The sequence below is a fragment of the Marasmius oreades genome, chromosome 1 (genome assembly GCF_018924745.1).
Source record: "Marasmius oreades isolate 03SP1 chromosome 1, whole genome shotgun sequence".
In the NCBI taxonomy this organism is placed as follows: Eukaryota; Fungi; Basidiomycota; class Agaricomycetes; order Agaricales; family Marasmiaceae; genus Marasmius; species Marasmius oreades.
Window position 1 is genome coordinate 601994 of NC_057323.1, and position 24536 is coordinate 626529.

Sequence of the window (24536 nt, forward strand, 5' to 3'; positions counted from 1 at the left end):
TTCACTGAGTTCTACTCTCTACATTCTACTATGCACTAGTATATCAAAGGATTGTACTATTAGAAGACTTGTAGTCTTCACAGAACCGTTTGTAGCAGAACTTAACAGAGTCAAAAGACCTTCATACTAGGAGTATCTACTTCTACGGGGGATTTAGTTGACAAGAAATTGGACATAAGACCACATAGACTAGGAGAAATTTGATATGACTGTAGATCGAGTCCCGATCTGAGAAAAAGACAAAAAGACATGATACAGATCCCAGATCACAGTTCAGAACTCTTGATCCATATGCTGGAACTACTTGGACACACAAAGTCCATATGATTTGATAATGTCGCAATACAGGATAAGGTCCATAGGCAGGAAATACCACATGGTACACCTATGTAGGTCCATTCTACATGCTGAAACAAGAATGAAGAACAGTCCAGACTGGTCCAAAACATATGATTAGAATACGGAAAAGCTCTGTAGACAAGATTCTGCACATGTAGTAGTCCCTAATGATAAGATTTCGCATGGATTCATAGCTATGATGCATTATTTTTAGAGATGGAACAAGTACTGAAAGGATTACCAAGCTAGTGTAGAAGTAGTATAAAAGGTGCCCATGTATATCCATAGATAATCCCAAGTACTACCCGTGCGTAGGAAAGTCCTGAGCGAGTTGCCCGTGAGTAACTGCTCTTGACACCCAATAGAGTGATTTGCCCTGTCTTTGTACAGTGATATGATAAGATTTGATTTGAACATATGAGACCGTCGAGGTGAAACTTGAGAACTATCTGTCCATAGGCCTTGATTACTGTTTTGTGATCTGTTGAGGGTCTTAGCGTTTGTGTCTGCCAAGGACTTAGTTTTCGTGTCCATCGAGGGCAATAGTCTCCATTGTTTGAATTAGTCTTACTGTAGATGAAATTCATAGTCCCACTTAGTCCACTGGACAATAAACAGAGCTTCGTACAACTCCTTTGAACCCTGTAGCTGTGGTGTTTTACACTTGCAGTTACAACCTGATTTTATAAGAACTTCAGACGATATTGAGACTGTGATCTTGTATGTAACCTTTGCCAAGCAGTCCACCCTTGCAATCTTCTTGGTGTGTAGAGTTATTGATAGACTTTACATGGAAGTTTACTAGTTTAGAGTTGATTTGGTGTTAGTGCCACTTGTGTAGCTCTGATATTAGGCTGGTTCTTGAGTGGTATACTTCGCCCATTACCGGCTCCTCCTCCATTTACAACATGAACATGACAGCCCATCCCTCCTCCATCTATGGCAGGATGGATCTGCACAATTCCTTTCAAACTCCTGGTCAAAGCATTGCGATGCACATGTTAGCTCACACTCTCGAGGCCCAGGGAACCTTCTCTTGGACTTTGCCAGGAGAAGTGTCTCCCTCCCCTTTGACTCTTGAGCAGCCTTGCGAATGGGTATTTGAACTCGGAGACAATATTCCTCAGACGGCCAAACATATGAAGCTTTGCATCGAGGAAGCTTCCAATGAGTCAGGTCTTGACAAGGAACATATCAGAGCTGCTGAAAAGTTCTCAAAGGTACGTATTCTTCACTTCTTTCATATCCATTACTTATTCATTTTCAGCTGCACAAACAGCAATATGATACCATCCTTTTCATTAAAATGCAGAGCATCGAGAAGCTGCTTCAAAGCCGCGCACAGGCCCAGAGCCCCGATATCGCAGATAAACTCTACTAGTACCTAAATAAACACATTTTTAACATTTTTATATATAATATAATCAAAATGGGAACATAATATGAGGATTAGAGCAAGCCCAAGCTGCTAGTCAAAGCATGGGTCTATTTGCGGGTTATCCGAAGTACGAAAAGTATGAATTACCTTATAGACGAGAGTCTTCGACGTTCCGAAACCTGTAGGAACTGATGAAGCAGCCTTTAAAAACCTTCATTCATTTGCATAGGCCTTGTCTCACTCACAAATACTTGTAGCAAACATGGGGACACTTGATTTTACTATGAATTTATTGATTTCTTCGATATTGGTTGAAAAGATGGAAACAACTCTTAGAAGTACATCTGGAAGTAACAATCAGATGGATGTAACTATCTAAAGTCCACTTCAGACTTAAGGAAAAGGAATAACACCGGTGACTGTAACTTACAGCTAGGAACAAGAAAAAGGGGCAGATCTCATCGATGTCTGGTTGGAAAGGATATTCTACCAGGAAAGAACCATAGAAACGATCCCTGGAACGTAGATCGAACTGTTTTGGACTATTCCAGATCAGATAGAACAAGAGAGAACAAGGGAGCACATGGGGACTCACCTTGGAAACAAAAAGGGGTCAGGATGTATCCACATGCAAATGTCAAAAATATTTGACTCAGAACAGGAATAATAAAAATATGAGGAAAAGAAATGAGAAATACTATATTCTGGACAGTTTTATATCTAATTGACATGTACTATACCTGATTAAGGGTACTTTGGTATCTCTGAAAGGGATTTCTCTATATTTTCGACTTTTTACCATATCTTCGATGTTTGATTATTATTTATTCGAAAAAGCGTATATAAGGAAGGGTGGTAGCAGCAGTATTTTCCCCAGTAACCTATGACAGAAGCCTAAGTGCTTTCACTAGGGGACTCTGGCTCATACTTTGCCCCACTTCTTCGAAGTTGGTGTTTGTATTTGGAAAAGATTAGATTTGAACTTTGAATTTGATTTGAATTTGTTGCCACTTTGGTGCTTGGAAACTTTGAACTTGTAGAGTCACTTTGACTCGAATTTGAATTGAATTTGATAGTTCTATTTGAACTTAGAAAGAATTGAACACCTCCTCGAAGTAGTGAACTTTGTAGAAAGCCTTTGTCATTTTGACTTGTGAACACAGAATTTAAATTTGTTTTGAACCATATAAAACCCCACCTTTGAAGTCTTATCTTAGAGTTCTCAGTGAACCTTGCTGAGAGCGTCCATTGAAACCGACCTCCACAAATCAACTACGCTAATTGCTAGTGTTGGGTTTGGTTTTGTGCACTTCATACTTGGAGTGTGTTTTGCTGCACCTGGTAGTAGTTTTTAGTGCCATTACTGAGTTTTCATATGTGACACTTTTACTGGACAGCAGTTTCAGGGTACATTCCCATCACGCCAAGATTTGAAACTGATCCTGTGTTGCAGTCGTACCTACAGACCAAGGATTGTTGGATGCCTGCTATCTCCTGACATAACAACATATCTTGGTGGAGTTTCCGGTGCTCTTATGGTGAGTTGATATACGCTCTCCAATTCCATCTCCCTGACAAAGAGGTTCAGAACCTCATTCAGCAAGACCCTGACCTCTTCAATGTTCTGAACAAGTTATTCGAGCATCCAGCGCTTATCTCTGAGCTACAGAGCATGGTAACTGATGGGCTTGCCAGTGCAAGAGGCTCCATCAAGACAAAGGTATCACTTAAATTACTTTCAGCTCCAGACCAACAACTAATCGGTTTGCAGCTCAAGGAATCTCTTGGAAGAAAGAAGAAGGGAGCAGAGACAGGGCCTTAGCCCATCTACACTCTCTGTTCCAGTTTGGGCCCTGCCCAGTATGGAAATAAAGGTTACTCACTGGGCCTGAGTTGCCTACTTGGTGAGTTCTCAATGTTCTACTTTTTGTTCACTTACTGAGTCGCTTGCAGCGATACTGCTTTGTTAAATTTCAGGTCTTTGCCAAAGAACCGCCTCCCACCAACTCCGCTGCCGCCACCTGAAACAAACTGTTCAACCTTAGAACCACTGTACCCAACTAGTGGGGTTTTAAGGCTTACGTGGCAAGCTAAACAATATGGACAACACTACAAAGGGGGACTGCCGATAATAACGCTGTGTAACACCACTAAATATGGCTAGCAAACACACCTCAAGCACAAAGTGCGCAAACCAAAACCACACCAAGAAGAGTGCACACAATTGTATGGGGTGGAGGTCAGTATTCTTAAGGCTTTAGTTTTCACTAAGAGGCACCAAGAAAGATAGAATATGGGAGTCTTCAGTTTTATAGAAGTTTAAATCAAGGTTCTTTCACTATAATCAAGTGACAATACGATTCACAAATCCCAAAATTTGATATCTGACTTTTCAACAAAGCTTTACAAGTCTTTGCTGAAGTTTGGTTCCAAGTTCAATATCCAAACTAGACAATAGCAATCCAAAATCAATATAAGTCCAAATTGACTTCAATATCCAGAGTTCAATTCAAAGACAATATGCCAATACCAAATTCAATTGCAATAATCTAATCTATCTTTTCCAAACACAGAACACCAAACTTCAGTGAAGAGTGGGGCAAAGGTCAAATCTCAAGCAAATCCTAGTAGGTGAACTGCGTCTCCACTCATAGGTTGCTGGGGAAAATCCCTCTTTCCTGCTCTCCTTATATATAGTTTTTCTAATAGATAATAGTAAAAGTCCAAAATATGTATGAAACTGGTAAATAATAATGAAATCCCTTTCAGTCGAACAGAAACTCACTTAATCGGGTATAATACAAGAGTTTTATGTGTGGAAGTGCCAAATAGAATATTAAACTGAATATCTGTTCCTTGTTTCCTGGTTGCGATGTGGCGACTTGACTTCGCCGAAGTACCTGACCTATCCGCATTTTCCTGTTTTCCTAGGGAACGAGTCCCTGTTTCAGGCATATCCATTCTTCCTGTTCCTGTTCTATTCCTTTTTGGAGAAGATCTAGCCTCGATTCTAGGCCTCCAAGGTTTCTCTCTTGAAATCAAATGCCACGCTGTTAGGACTCATTCACTTTTCAGTGCAACATGGAGTCTCTCTCATTCAAGTTATGAGGGGAAATTAGGGAGCAAGATGTATGTAGCTGAAGGTTGTTGTCAGGGTGGTTGTCGAGCTTGAAAGCTGGTATTGAAGTTAATAATCACACTTGGTGGCTGTTGTAGTTAACACAGAATAGATTCAATGCACTACAAGAGGATTGGAATAAGTAGTTAGAGTTTTACTAGGTAACAGTGGGGTAACAATGGGTAAAAATATCGAGGTTGAGGTTTCAAGAAAAAACCTCAAAGTTTATATAGTCTACTATGTATATACTTATTTGTATACTTATATGTATTCCGAGATGAGGTGTACATTCGGCAAGGGGTTCTCAGGGGAATTTAATAAAGGGGTACTCGGGAAATGTGGGGTACTCAGGAAATGAAGGAGTACTCGGCGAGGGGTATTCGGTGAGGCTGTACAGCTGTGGGCATATGGTCGAATTGAGGGGAATTGCTGGTAAAAATTATTGGGGGACTGTCTTACTTCAGTGGGCCTGAAAAGTGCACAGATTGTAACACACGCGTACTTCACTGAAGTCCATGTTTCCTTGTTTCTCCGAGAAATTCCTATTCTTTCCATTTTCCATTCATGAGAATCGGATGTTCCTTCCTTTATCTTTGTTTGGATTTCTATATCTGAGAATTCCATATATCCGAGCAGTCCAACCACACTTCATTGAAGTTTCAATAAAGTGTATAATAAAATCCCTATGTTCGCTATGAGCATTCCAGGAGTAAGATGAGGCCTTCCAATAAAAGAACGAAGGTTTTTAAACGGCTGCTTCCCAAGGTTTATACGTTTTCTGAACTTCAGCAAAGTCTCTCATCTTTCCTAATTTTGTACATTTCATACAGATAAATTCTCTTGTAGAGGCTCATGCTTTAACTAGAAGTCCAGGCTCACTCTAGTCCTATTAATCCCATAATTTATGACTTATAAGTGTTAAAATTGTACAAATTTGCATCTTTAAGGTCTTTTCCGATTTATATCGCAATACTGAGGCAACAAGGTTTACTCAAAGGTAAATACTTACTGAGGGATGCTGAGAGGGTGCTTAAAAGTGCTTGAAACACACTGGATGAATACTGAGGGCACTGGAAATACTGGAAGGAACACTTGGGAACACTTAGGAACACTGGACAGGAGCAATGGCTCAACTGGAGAGAGAGAGGAGGAAAAGCAGAAAACACAAGAGACAGAAACACAAACAGAGGGTTTAAAATTACAAGGCTTGGGAAAAAAGCTAGATACATGGGGGGTTTATATACTACTGAGCTATCTATAAGGGGATAGGGCTTAACCAATAGGAAATAACATGTGAATAGCTACCAGACTTCTGATTAGAACAGTGGAAACCTGCAGGAGCTATCAGATTTCTGATTAGAACAGTGGAAACTTTGTGTAAAGATGACCAGATGCTAGGAATGCCTGGGATGCTCTAAAAAATTAATTGCTAGGTATTTCTTGAGGCTGGACATGCCTTGGAAAGTGAACGATTCATGACACCTCTGCCAATGCCAACACCTCCGCCAATGCCAACACCTCCGCCAATGCCAACACCTCTGCCAATGCCAACACCTCTGCCGCAGCAACCAATGCTGACCCCTCAAAGCCCCCTAGGAGTGTCAAGGTTTTCTATCGCAAAAGTTATTTTTGGAGATTTGTGGACGACTCACTTAGCAATGTCCACCTCAATGCCAAAGAGGCAGGAGTTACTAGGATCGGTCAGCGACAGAAACTTAGTGAGTGAGTGTCATCTTGAATCCACCAGATCATTTACTGAATGAAACATCAGGTTTTTTCAGGTCATTCTCAAGGAGGATATGACAAACTATGTGTCGCCAAACACCTTCAAGATGCTGCTCAGGACACTACGGCTGTCATCATGGCCTGGCAGTGCAAGCTGGACAGGGCTATGGCCTTTTGACTGCCCAGTTGTTCGTCTATAAGTCCTCTTGTCTCTTTTCTTGTTACCCACTATCTTTGGACCTCATGCTAGCTGTACATTCCCCTCGCTACCCTACATGCTAACTGTACATTTACCTCGTTACCCTACATATGTTCGCTCTCCATCTCCTTGATTCAATTTTGGGAACCTGCCATGCCTCCCCTGCTTCCCATACCCTCCTCATACCATTTCTTGACGCAAGTACTTACCGCCATGAGCTCCTATAATCCTTTTTTGTACCAACCAATTCTTCCGCAATAACACAATTTTGTCAATGCCCACATTGATAATGCCCCCTGGAATAGAATAGACACAGAAGCAAATGGAATGGAATTATGGAATACAACAGTGTCACTGGCAGCTCGCATCACAACGTCGCAATATATTTGAGAGGGCTGTACATTATATCATAGACAGCAACTCAAGATATCTTGACCATATAATGGATTATATGGTGATGATATTGCAGGCCCTATATCACTCATATATGATCCGACTATATATTGAGCAGATGGGGCCGATCTCCGTGACATATTATGACATTATCCTGACACTATAAAACAGCACTTATTTGTACAATATGGGCCAACTTTGGCGGTGTAGCCGCACGTATCTTGAAAGTAGATTTGGCGTCGGAATACCATACTTCCAGAGACAGATTGACTATCATAATGCTTGAGTAGACGTTGGCCAATCTGAAAGTTGAACTTCACGTCAAGAGGAGGAAGCAGAGAAATGAGTGCACAACGAAGAAGAGAGACAAGGAGCTGAGTAGCAGTGTGTGCAGATGCAGATGCAAGGATGTGTTCACATGTGGTATGATCTTATCACGCATCCGATCAGTCACTATCTTATCCTCTGATTGCTCACTCCACTCACAATCATTCACCACAGGCAGGCCCTAGTTTTGGCAGGCGGAGATTCAAATGGAAATAGTAGCCGAAAATGCACCAAAAATAATATATTACGTGTGCCAAATATGTTGGAAATTTTGCAAGTGCCTGATAAGCACCTATAAGGCCCATAAGACTCTGTAAGACAGATGTCATAAATGATGGATTACAGAAAAGGCTTAATCATTATAAGAGATCATAAACTTCCCGATAAGGCCTTATTTCCACTTATCAGTGACATATTTGTGAGAAAAAACTTCCTGATAAGCCTCCTAAGCCGTGACAAGGCGACCATCCACTTATCAGGCCTGATCAATCACCTTACAACCAGCGATAATGGGGCTTGGCTTATAAGCCCGGATCAAAATTTCCGACATATAGTAGGAATCAGCCACTAAAACAGTTATGTTTGGCGGCAACAATGAGATCTTTTGTCTAATAAATATTTTACCTTTTTGAAGATCGAAATCAGAGTAGAAAGGAATAGTTTATATGGAAAAAAGGTAAAAGAAAAAGATCCCTTTCAGTATGCCGAAACAAAAGGTAGGTGCCCAATAGGTGCCGACAAAACAAGGGGGCCCACCAATTTAAAAAAATGACCGGGGGTCGGTTTTCGCTGAGATGACCCCTTGGGGGACCCCCCCCCTCCCTATGTAAGCTTCCCATGCACCATATATGGTAAGTACACGTGTCTCTGACCTACTCTTCTATTTTTGACATCACTCACAAATGACACTACACATTTTTTTCTCACTCTCTACCCAACCATTAATGATGACAGGTTCTGATATTGGTATTTCATTGGAGTCTATATCTTCTGAGCCTAGAATATTATATCTGTTAGCCTTTTTAAACTAAGATTTCCTGGAAATGAAATACCACAGTATCACTCCAGTGATTGACTGTTCAATGAGTCTTGATGGATGATGCTTTCGGGTATGGAATAAGGTTACAAACAGTCCCAGAGAGTTGATTACAACAACCACTCTTAGATTATATATTTATTACCCTTCAGAAACTCAGAATTGGCTCAGAATCCACAATTGGACCTTGCCAAATTGCAGATGTAGGTGGGTCTAAAAATTTTTTTCCGCCCTGCTGGCCAGACCCCCCCCCCAGGTCACGGTCAGGGAATCAAATCCATGGGCCCCCTTGTGACAAAAAGACTCCCTTTATGCCCCCGAAAAGGTAAAGTTTCTGCCAGACCACGACTCTTCGACTGGTTCAATACTTATTGAGTTCATGTACTATCTAAGATATACGGAATTGGTACAGAAATCAAACCTGGTAAAATCCAGCGGGATGGCACAGCGAAGCGAGCCTTCGTGGGCCTCCCACGCTCAATGTTAAGTTTCTCGTGCCTAGCTGCGGGCCGCGGCTCATAGTGGCCACTCGTTGTTTTCTTTCTTTTCCCTTTCCCAACAATTCGCGATGCGATAGTGGCAAAAACCTTCTTATTCTGCATCTCCCAAAACCACCAGATCGTGCCCATACTTTTCACGCATACTGCCTTTTTTTTTTTTTTTTTTTTTCTATAATCATTTTATTGTGCGGGGGGCGGATACGCCCAAGATGCACATCGGCTACTGCGGTATGTGGAACATGCTGGGTATCTACGTATCTAGGTGCCGCACTGAAAGCCCCAGCGACGGATAGCCTATAGGAATCCCCCGCTGGTCCAAGGCGTCCTAGCCCTGTTTTTGGCAGCTGTTGGCATCCGACCGAAGAGTGCTCGAGGTCGCGTATTGAGAGACTTGTGCATACATCCGCCTACCGTGGTAGGCGAGCGTCATGACTGACGGGTTGGGATATGAGGGAGGATCGTGCGGGGTTGGTGGAGTTTTGTTTTCGTTTCGGCTCAGTTGCTTTGGATGGATTGTCGTTCTGTGGTGGGTCTATCTGTTGCATAGTCATCAGTCATTTAGTCATTCGAGTGTAGCTCACCAAATATCGTTTTAAGTCGGCCCGTGCGGCCAACGTATTTAACCAGTTCCTTCAGGTTGTCTTTTTTTCCGAGTAGAAGCTCAGTTAGGGAGTTCGCTCCTCGGCCTATCCGTTGCTTCAACATGTGACGTTCTTTCCGGTATGCGGGGCATTCAAAGAGGTAGTGGTCAACAGTTTTGGGCATCGAGTTTCCTATTGCAGTGCAGTTATCGCAGTATGGGGAGGGTGATCTTTGGATCCGGTTCAGGTGGGCGTTCAGGCCGATGTGGCCAGATTGGAGTTGCACAACTAGGCTGCACCATTGTCGGGGTAGACCGACTAGAACCGTGTGAGCAAGGTTGAATTTGGCAGGAGATCGTGGGGGAAACATCCTTCGGTATCGGGGTGACTCTCTGAACCGATCTTCCCATTTCTTCTTGATCTTTTCGTTGAACGCTCTGCGAGACATAGCAACGCTGCATGGCAGTTGGGATTGTAGGATCTTCGGAAGGCGGTCTCTGTTGCTGCAGTTACCTTCAGCCGCACTTTTGGCTCTCTCGTCGGCTGCTTCATTCCCCTCGATGCCCCTGTGACCCGGTATCCATCTGAAGATGAGTTGGGGAAACTGGGAGTGGGACGACATCCTGTGTATGGTTTCGATGAGATGTTGGCCCGTGGAGACTTTACGTTTCAGGAGAGCTTGGATGACCAATTTTCCGTCTAGATTGATTGACGCGCATTGTGAGCTGGGGTCAGCACGTCGCAGTAGGTGGAGTCCTAGGATCACGCCCACCGCTTCAGCATCATAGGCAGAGAAGCGAGAGTCATCACTGAGTTGGTAACGTAGGGACCGGATCACTCCTCTCCCTTTTTGATAGAGCACGGCGGCTGCCCCTACTAGGCCATCATGGCTGGAGCCATCTGTGTACACCATGGTTTCTTCTTTGGCGAGATTGTGCTCAGCTGTTGCTTCTTCTTTGCTTTCGTTGACAGAGCAAGTGAATCGCGGTTGGTAGTGTGGAGAGTGCCTTGGGATGTCGACAGTTTCGGTTTCTTCTGGGGGGATAGGGCTGAGGATAGCTGGTAGTAGGTGTAGGGGTGAGGGGAGGCGTAGAATGAGTCGGGAATTGTAGTGTTTCCTTGCGGTAATGTGAAGGGGGTGTGACGGAGGAAGGGAGTAAATACGGGTGAGCTCATTATAGCATCGCTTTTGGAGATAGAGGTCCATTGGTAGAATTTTCGCTTGGACTTCCATCATGTCAGTGGGTGTAGTACGAAGAGAGCCAGTGATACTTAGCAGGGCAATACGTTGGATTCTTTCGAACTGAGTCATGGCGGCAACCGAGCCACTCCGTCTTTTCTGTCCTTCGACTGTATAGGGTGGAGTGTACCAGACGCTCAGCCCATATGTCATCTTTGGGATAACCACAGTCAAGTATAGGCGTCGAAGGGCAAACATGGGAAGGCCCTTGGCTAAACGAGCAAGCCGTTGATATGCCAGAACTAGAGTGGTCGCTTTTCCTATTGCATGTGATCGCTGTTGGTGCCACCATAGTTCTTCGTCGAGATAGACACCGACAAGCTTGAGTGACTTTTCCGTTTTTACGTTGTAGCCCAATAGTGTGAGAGTTGGTCGGGGTTCTGGGATTAGCTTTCTGGGGTTACTGGGGTCTTTGATTTTCCTTCGTGAGCAGTGAAGAACACCAAGCTTGGGGACGGAGAAGGTTGAGTTGTGATCAGTTGCCCATGAGAAGCCTCCAGGTGTCGCTTCCATGAATGTCTTTAGGGAGTTGGTAGTTTCGACCAGATTTGAGCCAATTGCTACTACTGTCTTGTCATCCACGAAGCCTAGAGAAATGGAGTCTTTGTTGCCTTCTATTGGGAGGTTAAAGAAGTCAGCATTGTAGAAAAGGTAGCCAATCATTGAAAATGGGCATCCTTGGCCAATACCATTGTCCACCGGGAATCGAGGGGAAGTGAAGTCGCCGAAGCGTAGCACGGTTTCCCGATTCTCCAGTAGAGCTTTGACGAAGTTCAGGTATACGGTTGGGATTCTTCTTTTGCGCATGTTGTGTATGAGCCGTTCAGTGACTGCGTTGGGGAAAGCGTTGTCGATGTCGAGGGAGAGGATGGATACCACCCGGTTGTTCCTCCATGCATGGTGGATTCTGTCGACTAGAAGATGGAGAAGGTCAGTGGTCGCTCGGTTGGGCCTCCCTCCAAATTGGTTAGCGGGTAAGAGCCCGTGTTTCTCGGTGAGATGGACAATGTCTTCGGTGACGATAGCTGAGAGGACTTTCGCCATGGTGCATAGTAGTGCAATTGGGCGGTATGAGGATGCGATCCTATAGGTGTCCCGTCCTGGTTTTCGGATGACTACTGTGGTGAAAAGGTGCCATGCTTTCGGGTAGATGCCATGCTTCAGAATGGACCTGTAGATGCAAAGGAGGAGTGGTACAAGATTAGTTGTACTTTTTTGAAGAACAATGTTGGGGATTCCATCGGGTCCGGGAGCTTTGTATGGTTCCAGTCTTTTGATTGCTCGGAGCAGAGTTGAACGTTTGAGTGCTGGTGGGTCGTTGAGGGCAGCGGGCGGTGCCTCTTGGGATGTAGTAGCGGGCGTGGTGACGGTGGGTTTCGGGGGGAAGAATTTGGCGTTGAGAATCATTGCCTTTTCGTCGTTGGTTGTTGCCACATGGGTCTCTCCATCTTTCACGTGCTGAAGTGGTGGGATAGTTGCCGTTCCTATGTTGTCCGAGGTTTCTGTTGCGAATTTCCCTGCAGTGTAGATGGAGCTGCCAGAGACACCTTCCAGGTATTCTTCCCAGTGTCGGGTTTTGGCCTCGAGAATGGCTTTCCCATATTTTTGTTGGTGTTCTTTGAGTTCCCTGTGAATCGCATGATCAGTAACAGCTCGTAGTTTATATGAAAGGTTATTCAGTCGGTTTCCATGCTTCTTCATTTGACTGAGGTCTCGGTTCCACCACCGCCGCCATGCTGGAGCAGGTTTAATGTGGGGGACTATGTTAGTTATCGTATGCTGAATGGCGTTTGTGAGGTTGTTGACAGCTGCGTCTAGGTCAGATTGATCAGATATATTCAATGGGAAGTCTAGTTCCTCGATGCGGGCACTCAGCTCTTTGTTGAACTCATCCCAGTCTACCGTTCTGAAGTTTCGACGTTGTGCTTCTGTTGCTCTCGTTATTCCAAGGCCCAGTACCGTTTCGATTGGTAGATGGTCCGCTCCTGGTGAGCGTAGCTCCGGGCGGGTTCGGCAATCGATGATGGATTCAGTGAGGTTTTCGGAGTGGAAGACATTGTCAGGTCGTGTCCAGTTGCCTGTTGAAGCTGATTGGAATGTCGTTGTGCCTGTTGGTAATGTGAGGTTCATGTCAAAGTCAATTAGTAGTTGGATTAGTGGCTCGGCTTTTTCGATGTGGTGTTTCGTGAGCAGGTGTTCATTCGTCGGGTCTTCCCATAGCGGATGGTGGCGGTTGAAATCGCCTAGCCATATCATTGAAATGGCAGTTAGGCTGAGATTTCGATTTTGTATAGCCTCTCGTAGGTGTATCTTGATGGCATTTAGTGCATTGTTGTGATCGCCATCATTGTATACGTTGACTATTAGTAGCGCTCCGTAACTGCCCCGTAGCATTACTGCTGTGACGTCGTTGGTGTTTGGGATGTCAATCTGTTCCCAGGTGCCCGAATCGATGTTCTTATTGATCATGATGACCGAACGGACTGCTGTGGTTGCTGGTAGTGATAGACAAGAGGAGGGGTAGAGAACGCACCAGCGGTTCCCCGTTTTCACGTTGTTGTAGAAATCTTGCCAAGGTTCTTGAATGCAGAGAACGTCGTATAGAGAAGAGATGGCGGAGGAGGGGTCGTGTTCGTTGATTAGGTCGTAAGCCACAGTCTTTGATTTGTGCATATTCATCTGTAAAATGCGCATTTGGGTTAGTTCTGGGCGTGTTTCAGGTGTCGTCATCATCATCGTTGATGTTATTGGAGGTTAAGAACTCATCAAAGGTCATCTGCCTGTTTCCTTGCATTGGGGGTTCATGGTTGATTATTTGTCCAGGGGATCCTCTGGGCGTATTCTCTGGTAGCATGCACCAGGTCCATTCCTCTTCTGTTGGGTAGTAGGGGAGGAGGTTCACGGGGTTCTTGGCATTGAGGAGTCTGCAGCGTCGGGTGAACTCCGGGCAGCTGCGGTCTCGGCTTGAATGCTCCGAGGAGTTGCAGTTGACGCATTTGACCTGGTTGCTGTCACAGACGGATACAGTGTGAGGTCCCCCGCATTGTGCGCAGACAGGGTCTGAGTTCTCCGATTTCTTCCGAAGGCAGTCGATTGTTATGTGGCCTAGACGTTGACAGTGGTAGCAGCGTAATTCTTCTTTTTGTGGTTTCTCACCGAAGCTCCTCATGTGTTTCCACGCGAATCTGACCCCATGCGTCATGATCTTGTTGGCCTGTTTGGCGTCATTTATGTATAAGAGTAGGAAGGCGTGTTGCTGTCTGTTGTGACGACGTGCTGGGTTCTTGCACCATCTGGCACGCACCAGGGCACCACTTGGTAATCCGTTGTCTTCCTCGAATTGCCGTCTTTCGTTTTCGCTGTCGATGTCGAATTGGACCGGTGCCCGTTTGATTAGTACTGGGTGAAGCCATTGGTTGAGGGAGATGGCGCCGTCGAGGTTGGTGTGCAGTGCCGTGTCGTTTTTGATGTCCTGAAGCCATTCGGTTGCTGCTGAGGAGTTCATTTCCGTGAGGAGCTTTTTGGAGTCCATGGTCCATGAGGCGGCGACAAATTTGGTGTCGGGTGGAGCGTTGATGTCGGCAAGAGCCTGGTTGAGCATAGATACCAGGTCTCTGGAGGGTAATGTCTTCATGTGTTCGCTGCGGGGGTTTTCGGATGACGAGAATTTGAGTTGGCGACGTCGTATTTCCTCCTGCGCTCGCATTCGGGGTTCGTCGATATGTGGTGAGGTTGGGATAGTTGTCGGCGTCGTGGATGCAACTTGCGCATACGTACGTGGGGCGGTTGGGTGTTGCTCGAGTGTCCGGGGGTCGGGTAGTGTTTCGAGTCGTTCGTCAATTTTGTTCCAAATGTGTTCGCAGGATTGGGCTATGCGTTCGAAGGAGCCGTCTATGTAACTTTTGACTCCTTCCATATGGGAGTCGAGCTCTGCAGCGGGGTTGAGGTGTTCAATGGTTGAGGTGAGTTTAAGCGTCACCTTGGATGCAATGTCGTTGGTCATCTCTTCGTCTCTAGCCTTCTTGAGCAGTTCTGTCAACAATAGCAGATAACGTGCTCCTTCTCCTGCTATCAATCCTTTTGTTTTGTCCGCCAATGCCTCTAGTCCTGCTATCAGGTCCATGTAGTTCGGAGTTTTGTTGTTGATAAGTCCCTTCTTCCATAGGGCTTCGACGTTTCTGGTGGTATTGTTTTCGTCGTGGTTCTGAGCGTTCTCTAGGGCGTCGTTGAAGAATCTGACTGTGCTGGATCTTGTAGAAGGACCGTTTTGGCTGCTTGGTGGCGGGGAGCGTTCTCCGACTGCCAGAGTTCCTTGTTTGGATTTTAGGACGCTTTGGGCTTGATTTTGTTTGGGTTTTGTTTGGTTTGACATGGGTCGGTAAGGCGGTATTGACGAGACTTAAGAGATGGGAGAGGTTGTTATGTTGTGTTGAATCGATAGGTGTTTTACTCTACTTAAAACCTCGCTACCAGCTACCGGAGAGCTGCCTTCCCGACGAGAGATTTTCCGTGGGAAAGTCAGTGATGGTGGTGGTCGCGGATCAAGAGAGTTTACGCATACTGCCTTAACCGCCCTCAAACGCCTCCTGCATTCTGAACATTCGTCAAAAAACGGTATTCCAACACAATCCCTCCATAGACCACATCGGATGATTGGCGAGTTAAGCATTTAGGATATCTGCCAACGTTTGAGGAACAGGGAAAGCGTTAGTGAATGAGTTGGGGAAAGTCTTCAAGTTGTGGGCTACACGGTGAGGGCTGGTGAGGGTGAGTGTTTCCTTCTGGGTTCGTCGATTTCAATTGGGCTCTTGCGTTCCTTTCCCATCATTCACGACTATTGCGTCTTTCTATCTACCTTTGGTCTTCCTCTTGCTTTCATAACGCTCGATTTACTAAATCAATTCCTTCTCAATAATGGTCGACTATGCACGGATATAGAAGAGATGATACAAGAACATTAACATTGCCATGAATTCCAACGGTTGTGCAGGGTGCTGATGCCAGCTTTAGAAGATCCTATGTCTAGGTTGGTCGATTTTTCCTCTATCAAGAGCTCAGTCTCACGCAGCTGCCAGTGTGTTTGCCAAGGCGTAGAAACGCACTCATACCTTACTTGGATCCGGATCCGATCGTTGAAATACTGTTGCGCTTCAAGTTGATAGGAAGCCTAGAGGTGTACGTCCAGCACCAAGCGATGGGGACGTTGGCTACTGGTTGCTGGTGCTGGAGGGGAGACTTCGTTAAGGTTAATCACAGTGGTCATTCCCGCTTCTCTTCTCAACCTCATGCTTTTCGTGTAGTACTACCCGGCTCTCCTGAAAACAGATTCCAGAGCTTTCGGCCTCATCTATCCCGGCGAATGACGAACAGCATGAGGAGGAAGGGGAGAAACAGTGAAATGGTATGGAGTGGAATCAATTACACTTAAGGACGGTTTTTATGCTTGCAACCTTTCGACAATAAAACAGTTGTATCCCGAGCTGTAGTAGGAAAGGAAACCAGATCTACGGATGATAAACAAAATATTCTACAGTCTGTAAGTTACACGTTACACATTCATGCGAATACCCTGTTGTAGGAAGAAACACTAGCTACTCCGAGTCGGAGTCCCCTGAGTAATAGAGACTGAGGTAGGCGGCAGTCTGGAGATTCCACTGACGGATAGCGACGTCTATAACATCGCGATCTGAATCTGGAATCCCATCTTCATCCCACTTCTTGGCTCTCGCCGCAATTTTTCTCGCACCGAGTTCAGCACAAATATCGCCATAGTGGCAATGCACCCTTAAGCATACCCTGAAGTGCCGTACAATGTAAGCCCAGTCTGTATTTCCGGGTGTCGTCGCCTTTAGTTCACAGTCCTGGAGGAGTGCTTCTGTTGAAGGTGATATACCTCGGAAAGTGATGAAGCGATTGACCTGCGTGGCGATATGTATTCAGATGAATCAACTAGCAGTTTGAAAATATACAGTAGTACGGACCTCGATATCATATCCAAAATTGTTCAAATAGAAGTCATCTACCAGGGCAGATGGTAACATGATCGCGTTCGCTGGATCGGTTCTCCATCCAGAGGTTCCATAGTAAGGAGATTGTTGTTCGGTCTCTTCCGGTCGATCGGTCACCTCCCTCTCTGGTGAACTATCAGTGTCGTCGTCGCCGTCAATGAACCAGCCGGCGTTGGGGAGGATGTAAATCAGACTTGTTTCGAGATTAGAATCTTTGTGTTTGATCGAGAAGGAAGGTGCCATGCCCTTTGCGGACAGCGTCTACATAATCCACATCGATGCTCGTCGTTTAGTGGTGTGGAAAAGATCACCATACACGCACCTCGTCATCGAAAAACCAGTCAACGACTCGCAAGGGAGGGCCGTTGTAAAGATAATCATCACCCCAACGAAAATATTTGAATGCATAATTTCCCGGTGTCCAGTTCGCTGGCGTAGTCCAACTGACGGGCTCGTCTGCTATATTGGTAGGCAAGTATTGTAAGATCCCTGCGGGTTGAATTTCGCAAGAGAAAATGTCTGGTGGGTTCGAAGGAGAACTAGTGGCCAAGATACTGAGCCACCTCGCAACGTCTGAGCGGTTCAGACCATATCCCGCGGTGTTGAGACCTATAGGTATATTATGAAAATGAGCGGGTCCTTTCGCTCCTGAAGCTGTAAAAGCGACTTACCAACGAAAAGATTACCGGGCACGATGAGTTGTGTGTGGAAGATAAATGTATCCCATCCTTCTTTCAATGCTTTTTCGGAGAGAATATGGCTTCTGGATTTGTCGTAGTGAACTTGAACTTCGCTCATGGTGGTGGTAGTGAATGCGCTTGGTCCTGTGGCGAGTTTTAATGTCAACTTCCTTAACTGTGCGAATTTGTTTCCCTTTTTATTCCACAGATAAGATAACGCTTGATCGTGACATTCCAGTGAGAACAATGTGACGCCTAGGCCTCATTGTTCTCACTGGGTCACTCCCTTCAACACACGACTTTCCTTTTTTTTTTTTTGTGGAGCGTTTTACACCAGCCATGAGGACACAATGGCCTTTCACAGGTTACCAGCACCCCCAACTGCCACCAGTCGGGCGGTGTTTCCGTCTCAACACGCGACTTTCGCTTCAAGATAATTTTCCTTCTCAGTCTTTGCAGGGCGGCTGTCTGATCAGAGAATAAGTGCATCTAGATCCGTCGTGACCTCTGCCTCGTACCTGCCAGCGAACCTTCGCTGGCCCACATATACCATGTGCAACACTGCTTAGTATTCATTCGTTGAATCACACTACAAGTATGCTGTTGATAGGCGCTTGTGGATCCAACTTATTTCGTTGATGTGACTCGAAAGCGCAACAGTGGGAAACGTTCTACTGACTCGATTGAATCAAGAGAATACTAGGACACACAGGAAGCCTACGGTCTACCTCATGCTCGATTTGATTACCGTGGTTCTTTAGAGACCTTCGGATGAAAACAAGGAACGTGTCTGGGGTCCTTTCTTCGGGCCTTTGCCTTTCCGAGCATCAGTGACTCGGCAAGTTTCCCATTAGAACGTGCGGGTATAAGAAGCTCCCCACTACCTAGGCCGTTTTGAGCCTCATGAAGTGTAACTATCCACTACTCGGTGGGCCCTTAGGCCATTCTGCAACGGAATACATCAACTATGATGAACGAAATATTCACGTCTGGGGGTCGAACCCGACTCGTTCGCTCCAAGTCGGTCTTGATCTCATCGGTGGTACATCTCAACATTCCTGTCTAATGTCGGATTTTATCGCTCAGCACAACATACAGGCATATACTCTAATGGAGAACTGACGTTCGGAGACTTCTGTGATATACTCCAGCGACTTCTTGTGGTCCCGCCAAACTGCCCGCCCGATGCCCGAATAACAAGTGAGTACTAGCCCGTGACAGTCGAATGTAACGAATATACGTAGCCTTCGCGAGCCACCAACAACCGGATAAGCAGCTTACGCCGACCTCCCACAGAATTTGCTTTAATGGCTTTGCCAGGCTGTCCGGTTCCAATCGACGAGGTAACCCAACGTCCACGAACTGATTTTAATGGTTCGGAAGCCAGGGCCTGTATCACAAACTACAAAAGAGAAGTAGAACGGATTCGAGACCGTATGAGCCTCCCGCACGCTAACAGAAACGCACTGGTGCCTCCTCCTGACAATTTCTGGATACCCGTTGGCACTCCATCCCACTTTGTCTGTCTCATCAAAATTGGTTGGCCGGACTCACAAGGCCAAATACGTGGTACAGTTACAGCTAATTCAGTGGGACCAGCACACCATCTAACCGAGTCATGAAACTTAACTAGAAAAAGTGCTTGAAGTTCCCCCAACGGTAATGGAAAGCCCGATTATCACTAGAAGAGGACCGGGTCATTCCACAGCACCCATGACTGGCAATAAGGTAAGTACATTCCGGTTGATGTGTTGTACTTAATATTGTACTCATTAGTGATAACATGTAGTCCCAAACAAGGAGTGACGCGACCAGAAAAGCTGTTCGAGAACGAGATTCCATCTGCCGAGTGACAGGATCGCGTGTGATGCCTCGCATGAGAGGGACAAACTATACGGGGTTCGAGGTTGCCCACATATTTCCTCTCGCTTGGGCGGTACCAGTATGTGGACATTCTCTACAGAATTGTGGCTCTTCTGAAACACACTTCAGGATCACGCACCCAAATTCCCCCCACCCATTCAACCCTATCTAACCTATCCTAAACTGGCGGATAAACCTCGAAATGCATTGCTTCTCAGAGCGGACGTTCACTCTCAATTTGACGATTATCAGTTTAGTGCCAAGCCGATTTACTTACCCAATGCACATAGTAGCCAAACGACTCTGGTCTGGTGGCTTATGCGTTTTGAACAAAGTGGTGCCAGCAGCCTGCCGAATCGCGACCAGCCTGATTTTAACCGCCTACGGTGTTTGCGGGGTCCCGCCACCGAATTGAACATCCAAGACTTTGACTCTGGATTGATGGATCACCACTTCACCGTAGCATTGAATTGGCACGTACTAGGATTTGGAACGGAAGCGTGAGCAGCGAGCAGTAGAAATAGTCAGCACATAGCCTAGAAGGGCCCGAGTTAAGTGTGGCGAGTTACATTCCGATGTATTTTAGAATTTAAGCGTGATGAATCATACCAGACCTACTCGGGAGACATGTTTTTTTGAGTAGTTGAAGATCGATGAGCATTGGTGTATTTTTCAATTTGCTACTTCCGGGTCAAGCCTTTGGGATTGCCGTCATAACGGCAATTGAACGGCCCCTGCAAGTTGTCCCGCTAAGGAAACGGAAACACGATCAGGTCCTTCTCCTCCGGCCCGGCCAAACGAAGGTTGTAAAGTCCTAATACTTAGTACCTTACTTGGATCCGTTGAAATACGGTTGCGCTTGATAGGAAGCCTAGACAAAGCCTAGAGGTACACGTTCAGAACTTACAAGTGGTGACGACGTTCAAGAAGTTAAAGGCAATTATCTTTATGTACTAATTTTTTTTCTTTTAGCACTACTTTCCGGCTTCCCTTCCTCCTCAACACTGGAGTGGAATCAATTCTACTATTGACGATTTTTTTAGTGCTTACGACTTTTCATGGTCAACTTTCACCGCAGATGTATCCCGACTACCGAGCTTTAGTATAGAAAACCAGATCTGTGACCGTACAACTTTGTTTGAGAAACAAAATAATCTACAGGTCTAAGTTACACGTTCGTGTGGTACCCTGTTGCAGGAAGAGATACTAGCTACTTACTCCGAGTCGTCCTCAGAACAACGGAGACCGAGGTAAGCGGCAGTCTGGAGGTTCCACTGACGGATAGCGACGTCTATAACATCGCGATCCGAATCTGGAATCCCATCTCTATCCCACTTCTCGGCTCTCGCTGCAATTTTACTCAAACCGAGTTCAGCACCAATATCGCCATAGTGGCAATGTACCCTTAAGCATATCCTAAAGTGCCGTGCAATGTACGCCCAGTCTGCATTCCCGAGCGTCGTCGCCTTTAGTTCACAGTCTTGAAGGAGAGCTTCGGACGAAGGTGATATGCCCCGAAAAGCGATGAAGCGATTGACCTGTGTGGCGGCATGCGTTCAGACGGATTTTTCCCTTTTTTTAGTTAGAAATCGACAGCGCTACGAACCTCAATATCGTATCCAAAATTGTTCAAATAGAAGTCATCTACCAATGCAGAAGGTAGTATGATCACGTTCGCTGGATCGGTCCTCCATCCAGAAGTTCCATAGTAAGGGGACCGTTTGGTCTGTTTCGGTCGATCGGTGACCTCCGCTGAGGAACCAGTGTCGCGGTCAATGAACCAGCCGGCGTTGGGAATGATGTAAATTAGACTTATGTTGAGATCAGTATCTCTGTGTTTGATCGAGAAGGAAGGTGCCATGCCGTTCGGGGACAGTGTCTACATAATCCAAACCGATGCTCGTCGTTTAGTAATGTGATTAGGGATTACCACCACGCACCTTGTCACCAAAAAACCAGTGAACGAGTTGTCTAGCAGGGCAGTAGTAAAGGTAATCATCACCCAAACGAAAGTATTTGAATGCATAATTTCCCGGTGTCCAGTTCGCTGGCGTTGTCCAACTGACGGGCTCGTCTGCCATATTGGTAGGCAAGTATTGTAAGATCCCCGTAGGTTGAATGGCGCAAGAGAAAATGTCTGGTGGGTTCGAAGGAGTACCAGCGGCCAATATACTGAGCCACCTCGCAACATCTGAGCGGTTCAGACCATATCCCGTGGTGTTGAAACCTATGTATTATGAGAATACTGAGCACGTCCTTCGCTAACCGATTGAAGTTATAGAAGGAACTTACCAACGAAGAGGTTACCGGGCATGATGAGTTGTGTGTGGAAGATAAACGTATCCCATCCTTCTTTCAATGCTTTTTCGGAGAGAATATGGCTTCTGGACTCGTCGTAGTGAACTTGAACTTCGCTCATGGGTGGTGGTAGTGCTAGTGAATGCGCTTCCGTGGCCCCGAGGTCAGTTTACATGCCAAATTCTCACGGACCAGAACCGTGGGGAGCATTACACACGATTTCTCACGACTCCCTAGACATGCAGTGCTGAGTCGTTATTTATTCTAAATTCGCGCTGAATACTATCGATGGGCGCTTGTGGGTCCGAACTACGCCGATGTGACTCGAAAGCGTGGGAAATTAAACGTTCGGCGCTCAGCTGATACTGACTCGATTGAACTGGCAAGGGAAAGCAAAGGGGAAGTTTCCCAGGAGGGCCCACAGGACGAATCTTGTGGTTCTTTTAAGATCTTCAGATGAAACTAAGGAGTTCTGGGGTCCTTCTACCAGGCGCTTGCCCCCCGAATATCAGTCTTTCCCGTCAGAACGTATGCCAGTTGCTGGTGCTGCGCGTCCGGAGGTTTTGTTGAGGTTGATCCGAGTCGTGACAGTTATCCCCGCATCGACGTTATCTTTTTCGTTTAGCCTGGCTCTCCTCAACACTCTAGTCTCTTCGTCAGAAAGCTACGGAATGTAATTGTAGGAATGCAATGGAACTGAGTGGAATTGATTCTACTTGATTTGAGAAACAAATTCCGAATACTCTACAAACCTGTTGTAGAAAGAAACACTAGCTACTCTGAATCGTCCTCAGAGTAACAGAGACTGAGGTAAGCGGCAGTCTGGAGGTTCCACTGACGGATAGCGACGTCCATAACATCGCGATCTGAATCTGGAATCCCGTCATTGTCCCACTTCTCGGCTCTCGCCGCAATTTTACTCCAATCGAGTTCAGCACCAATATCGCCATAGTGGCAATGTACCCTTAAGCATACCCTGAAGTGCCGTGCAATGTATGCCCGGTCTGAATTTCCGGGTGTCGTCGCCTTCAGCTCACAGTCCTGGAGGAGAGCTTCTGATGCAGGCGATATACCTCGGAAAGCGATGAAGCGATTGACCTGCGTGGTGATATGCATTCAGAGAGAGTAGTTTGACATCAACAGTACTACGAACCTCGATATCATATCCAAAATTGTTTAAATGGAAGTCATCTACCAATGCAGACGGTAACATGATCGCGTTCGCTGGATCGGTTCTCCATCCAGAAGTTCCATAGCAAAGAGACGGCCGTTTGGTCTGTCTCGGTCGATCGGTTACCTCCTCTGAGGAACTATCGTTGATACCGTCAATGAACCAGCTGGCATTGGGAAGGATATATATCAGACTTGTTTCGAGATTAGAATTCTTGTGTTTGACCGAGAAGGAAGGTGTCATGCCCTTCGCGGACAGCGTCTACATACTCCACATCGATACTCGTCGATCAGTAGTGTGATTAGGGATCCATACACCACGCACCTCGTCGTCAAAAAACCAGTCCACGACTCGCAAGGGAGGGCGGTTGTAAAGATAATCATCACCCAAACGAAAGTATTTGAAAGCATAATTTCCCGGTGTCCAGTTAACTGGCGTAGTCCAACTGACAGGTTTTTCTGCCATATTGGTAGGCAAGTATTGTAAGATCCCTGCAGGTTGCATGTCGCAAGAGAAAATGTCTGGTGGGTTCGAAGGAATACTAGTGGCCAAGATACTGAGCCACCTCGCAACGTCTGAGCGCTCCAGGCCGTATCCTGCGGTGTTGAAACCTACATACTATGTCAATAGTAAGAAGGTTTTTCCCCTGATGTACTGCTGTAAAAGCGACTTACCAACGAAGAGATTACCGGGTAGGATGAGTTGTGTGTGGAAGATAAATGTATCCCATCCTTCTTTCAATGCTTTTTCGGAGAGAATATGGCTTCTGGATTCGTCGTGGTGAACTTGAAACTCGCTCATGGTGGTGGCAGTGAAACAAGGATGCGCTAAGTTCTGTGGCGTCAGTTTATACCAACTTCCCACGGATTAGGACAAAAAAAACAAACCGCGAGGAACATCGCGATTTCTCACGACCACGACTCCCTCATTGATTGGCGCTTCAAGTTGATCCAACGTAAACTACATCGATGTGACTCGAAAGTATGGAAACGTTCACTTCAACTGACTCGATTGAATCAAGGGAAGTCTCAGGAGGACCCACAGGACGACCTTATGCTTGTTATGTAAGTTGATTATTGCGGTTTCTTTAGACACTAGGAAAAATCAAGGCATTTTCACAGACTTTTCCCACTATTTTCGATCGCCGAAAACTCCGACTTTTAGCAATTTTTATGGGACAGGAGAATAGTGATAAGAATTCGATTTTTTACATAATTTTCTGGGCAACAAAATTTTACAAAAACCCAGATTTTTCTGAGTAATTTCACTTTATGAAAAGTCTCCGAAAAGGCCTCCTTTTAGGCGAATTTTAGATGCCACAAAATTTTGGTGAATCTTGGCTTTTTTACAAAAAATTTCAGTCTCTAAAAAGCGAGGAAAAGTAAGGTTTTTTCTCAACTTTTCTTGACTCCAAAAGAGAACAAATAGACGGATTAATCGAAAAATCGTAGTAAAAGAAAAATGAAAGGAGCACTTGGACTTTGAGTTTCCTCTTTTACGCCTAAAAATTGCCTAAAAACCTGGAGTTTTAGCCTGACAAAAATTATTCAAAAAGACTGAAGAAAGTTGAAGCTTTCATTGAATTTTCATGTTTCGAAAAGTCGGAATTCGTCCAGATGTCCGGATTCCAGATCATTCTGACTCCGGAGTCCGCATGCTTAATCTGGATTCTGAGAAATT

At 45.6% G+C, this 24536-nt stretch overlaps 6 protein-coding genes across 6 annotated transcripts; 3 read left to right on the plus strand and 3 right to left on the minus strand.

The window, feature by feature from the left end:
* Positions 1-1247: 1247 nt before the first annotated feature.
* On the plus strand, positions 1248-1720 carry E1B28_000149 (uncharacterized protein; the record flags this gene model as incomplete). Its single annotated transcript, XM_043145951.1, has 2 exons — positions 1248-1559; positions 1607-1720. The coding sequence occupies 2 exons, from the start codon at positions 1248-1250 to the stop codon at positions 1718-1720; spliced, it is 426 nt and encodes a 141-aa protein (XP_043014651.1).
* Positions 1721-6406: 4686 nt separating this feature from the next.
* Positions 6407-6738, plus strand: E1B28_000150 (uncharacterized protein; the record flags this gene model as incomplete). The annotated part of the gene is made up of 2 exons (XM_043145952.1): positions 6407-6557; positions 6617-6738. 2 exons carry the CDS (start codon positions 6407-6409, stop codon positions 6736-6738), a joined length of 273 nt encoding a protein of 90 aa, XP_043014652.1.
* A 9689-nt stretch (positions 6739-16427) lies between these two features.
* Positions 16428-17650, minus strand: E1B28_000151 (uncharacterized protein; the record flags this gene model as incomplete). The annotated part of the gene is made up of 4 exons (XM_043145953.1): positions 17516-17650; positions 17167-17453; positions 16818-17105; positions 16428-16754 (listed from the first exon to the last, which is right to left on the minus strand). Exons 1-4 carry the CDS (start codon positions 17640-17642, stop codon positions 16428-16430), a joined length of 1029 nt encoding a protein of 342 aa, XP_043014653.1. The 5' UTR covers positions 17643-17650.
* A 1587-nt stretch (positions 17651-19237) lies between these two features.
* Positions 19238-19891, plus strand: E1B28_000152 (uncharacterized protein; the record flags this gene model as incomplete). The annotated part of the gene is made up of 3 exons (XM_043145954.1): positions 19238-19252; positions 19314-19466; positions 19517-19891. The coding sequence occupies 3 exons, from the start codon at positions 19238-19240 to the stop codon at positions 19889-19891; spliced, it is 543 nt and encodes a 180-aa protein (XP_043014654.1).
* A 617-nt stretch (positions 19892-20508) lies between these two features.
* E1B28_000153 (uncharacterized protein) lies at positions 20509-21903 on the minus strand. Its single transcript, XM_043145955.1, has 4 exons — positions 21680-21903; positions 21328-21614; positions 20994-21266; positions 20509-20925 (listed from the first exon to the last, which is right to left on the minus strand). Exons 1-4 carry the CDS (start codon positions 21804-21806, stop codon positions 20602-20604), a joined length of 1011 nt encoding a protein of 336 aa, XP_043014655.1. The 5' UTR covers positions 21807-21903; the 3' UTR covers positions 20509-20601.
* Positions 21904-22441: 538 nt separating this feature from the next.
* E1B28_000154 (uncharacterized protein) lies at positions 22442-23677 on the minus strand. Its single transcript, XM_043145956.1, has 4 exons — positions 23531-23677; positions 23181-23467; positions 22839-23117; positions 22442-22783 (listed from the first exon to the last, which is right to left on the minus strand). Exons 1-4 carry the CDS (start codon positions 23655-23657, stop codon positions 22460-22462), a joined length of 1017 nt encoding a protein of 338 aa, XP_043014656.1. The 5' UTR covers positions 23658-23677; the 3' UTR covers positions 22442-22459.
* Between the last annotated feature and the right edge of the window lie 859 nt (positions 23678-24536).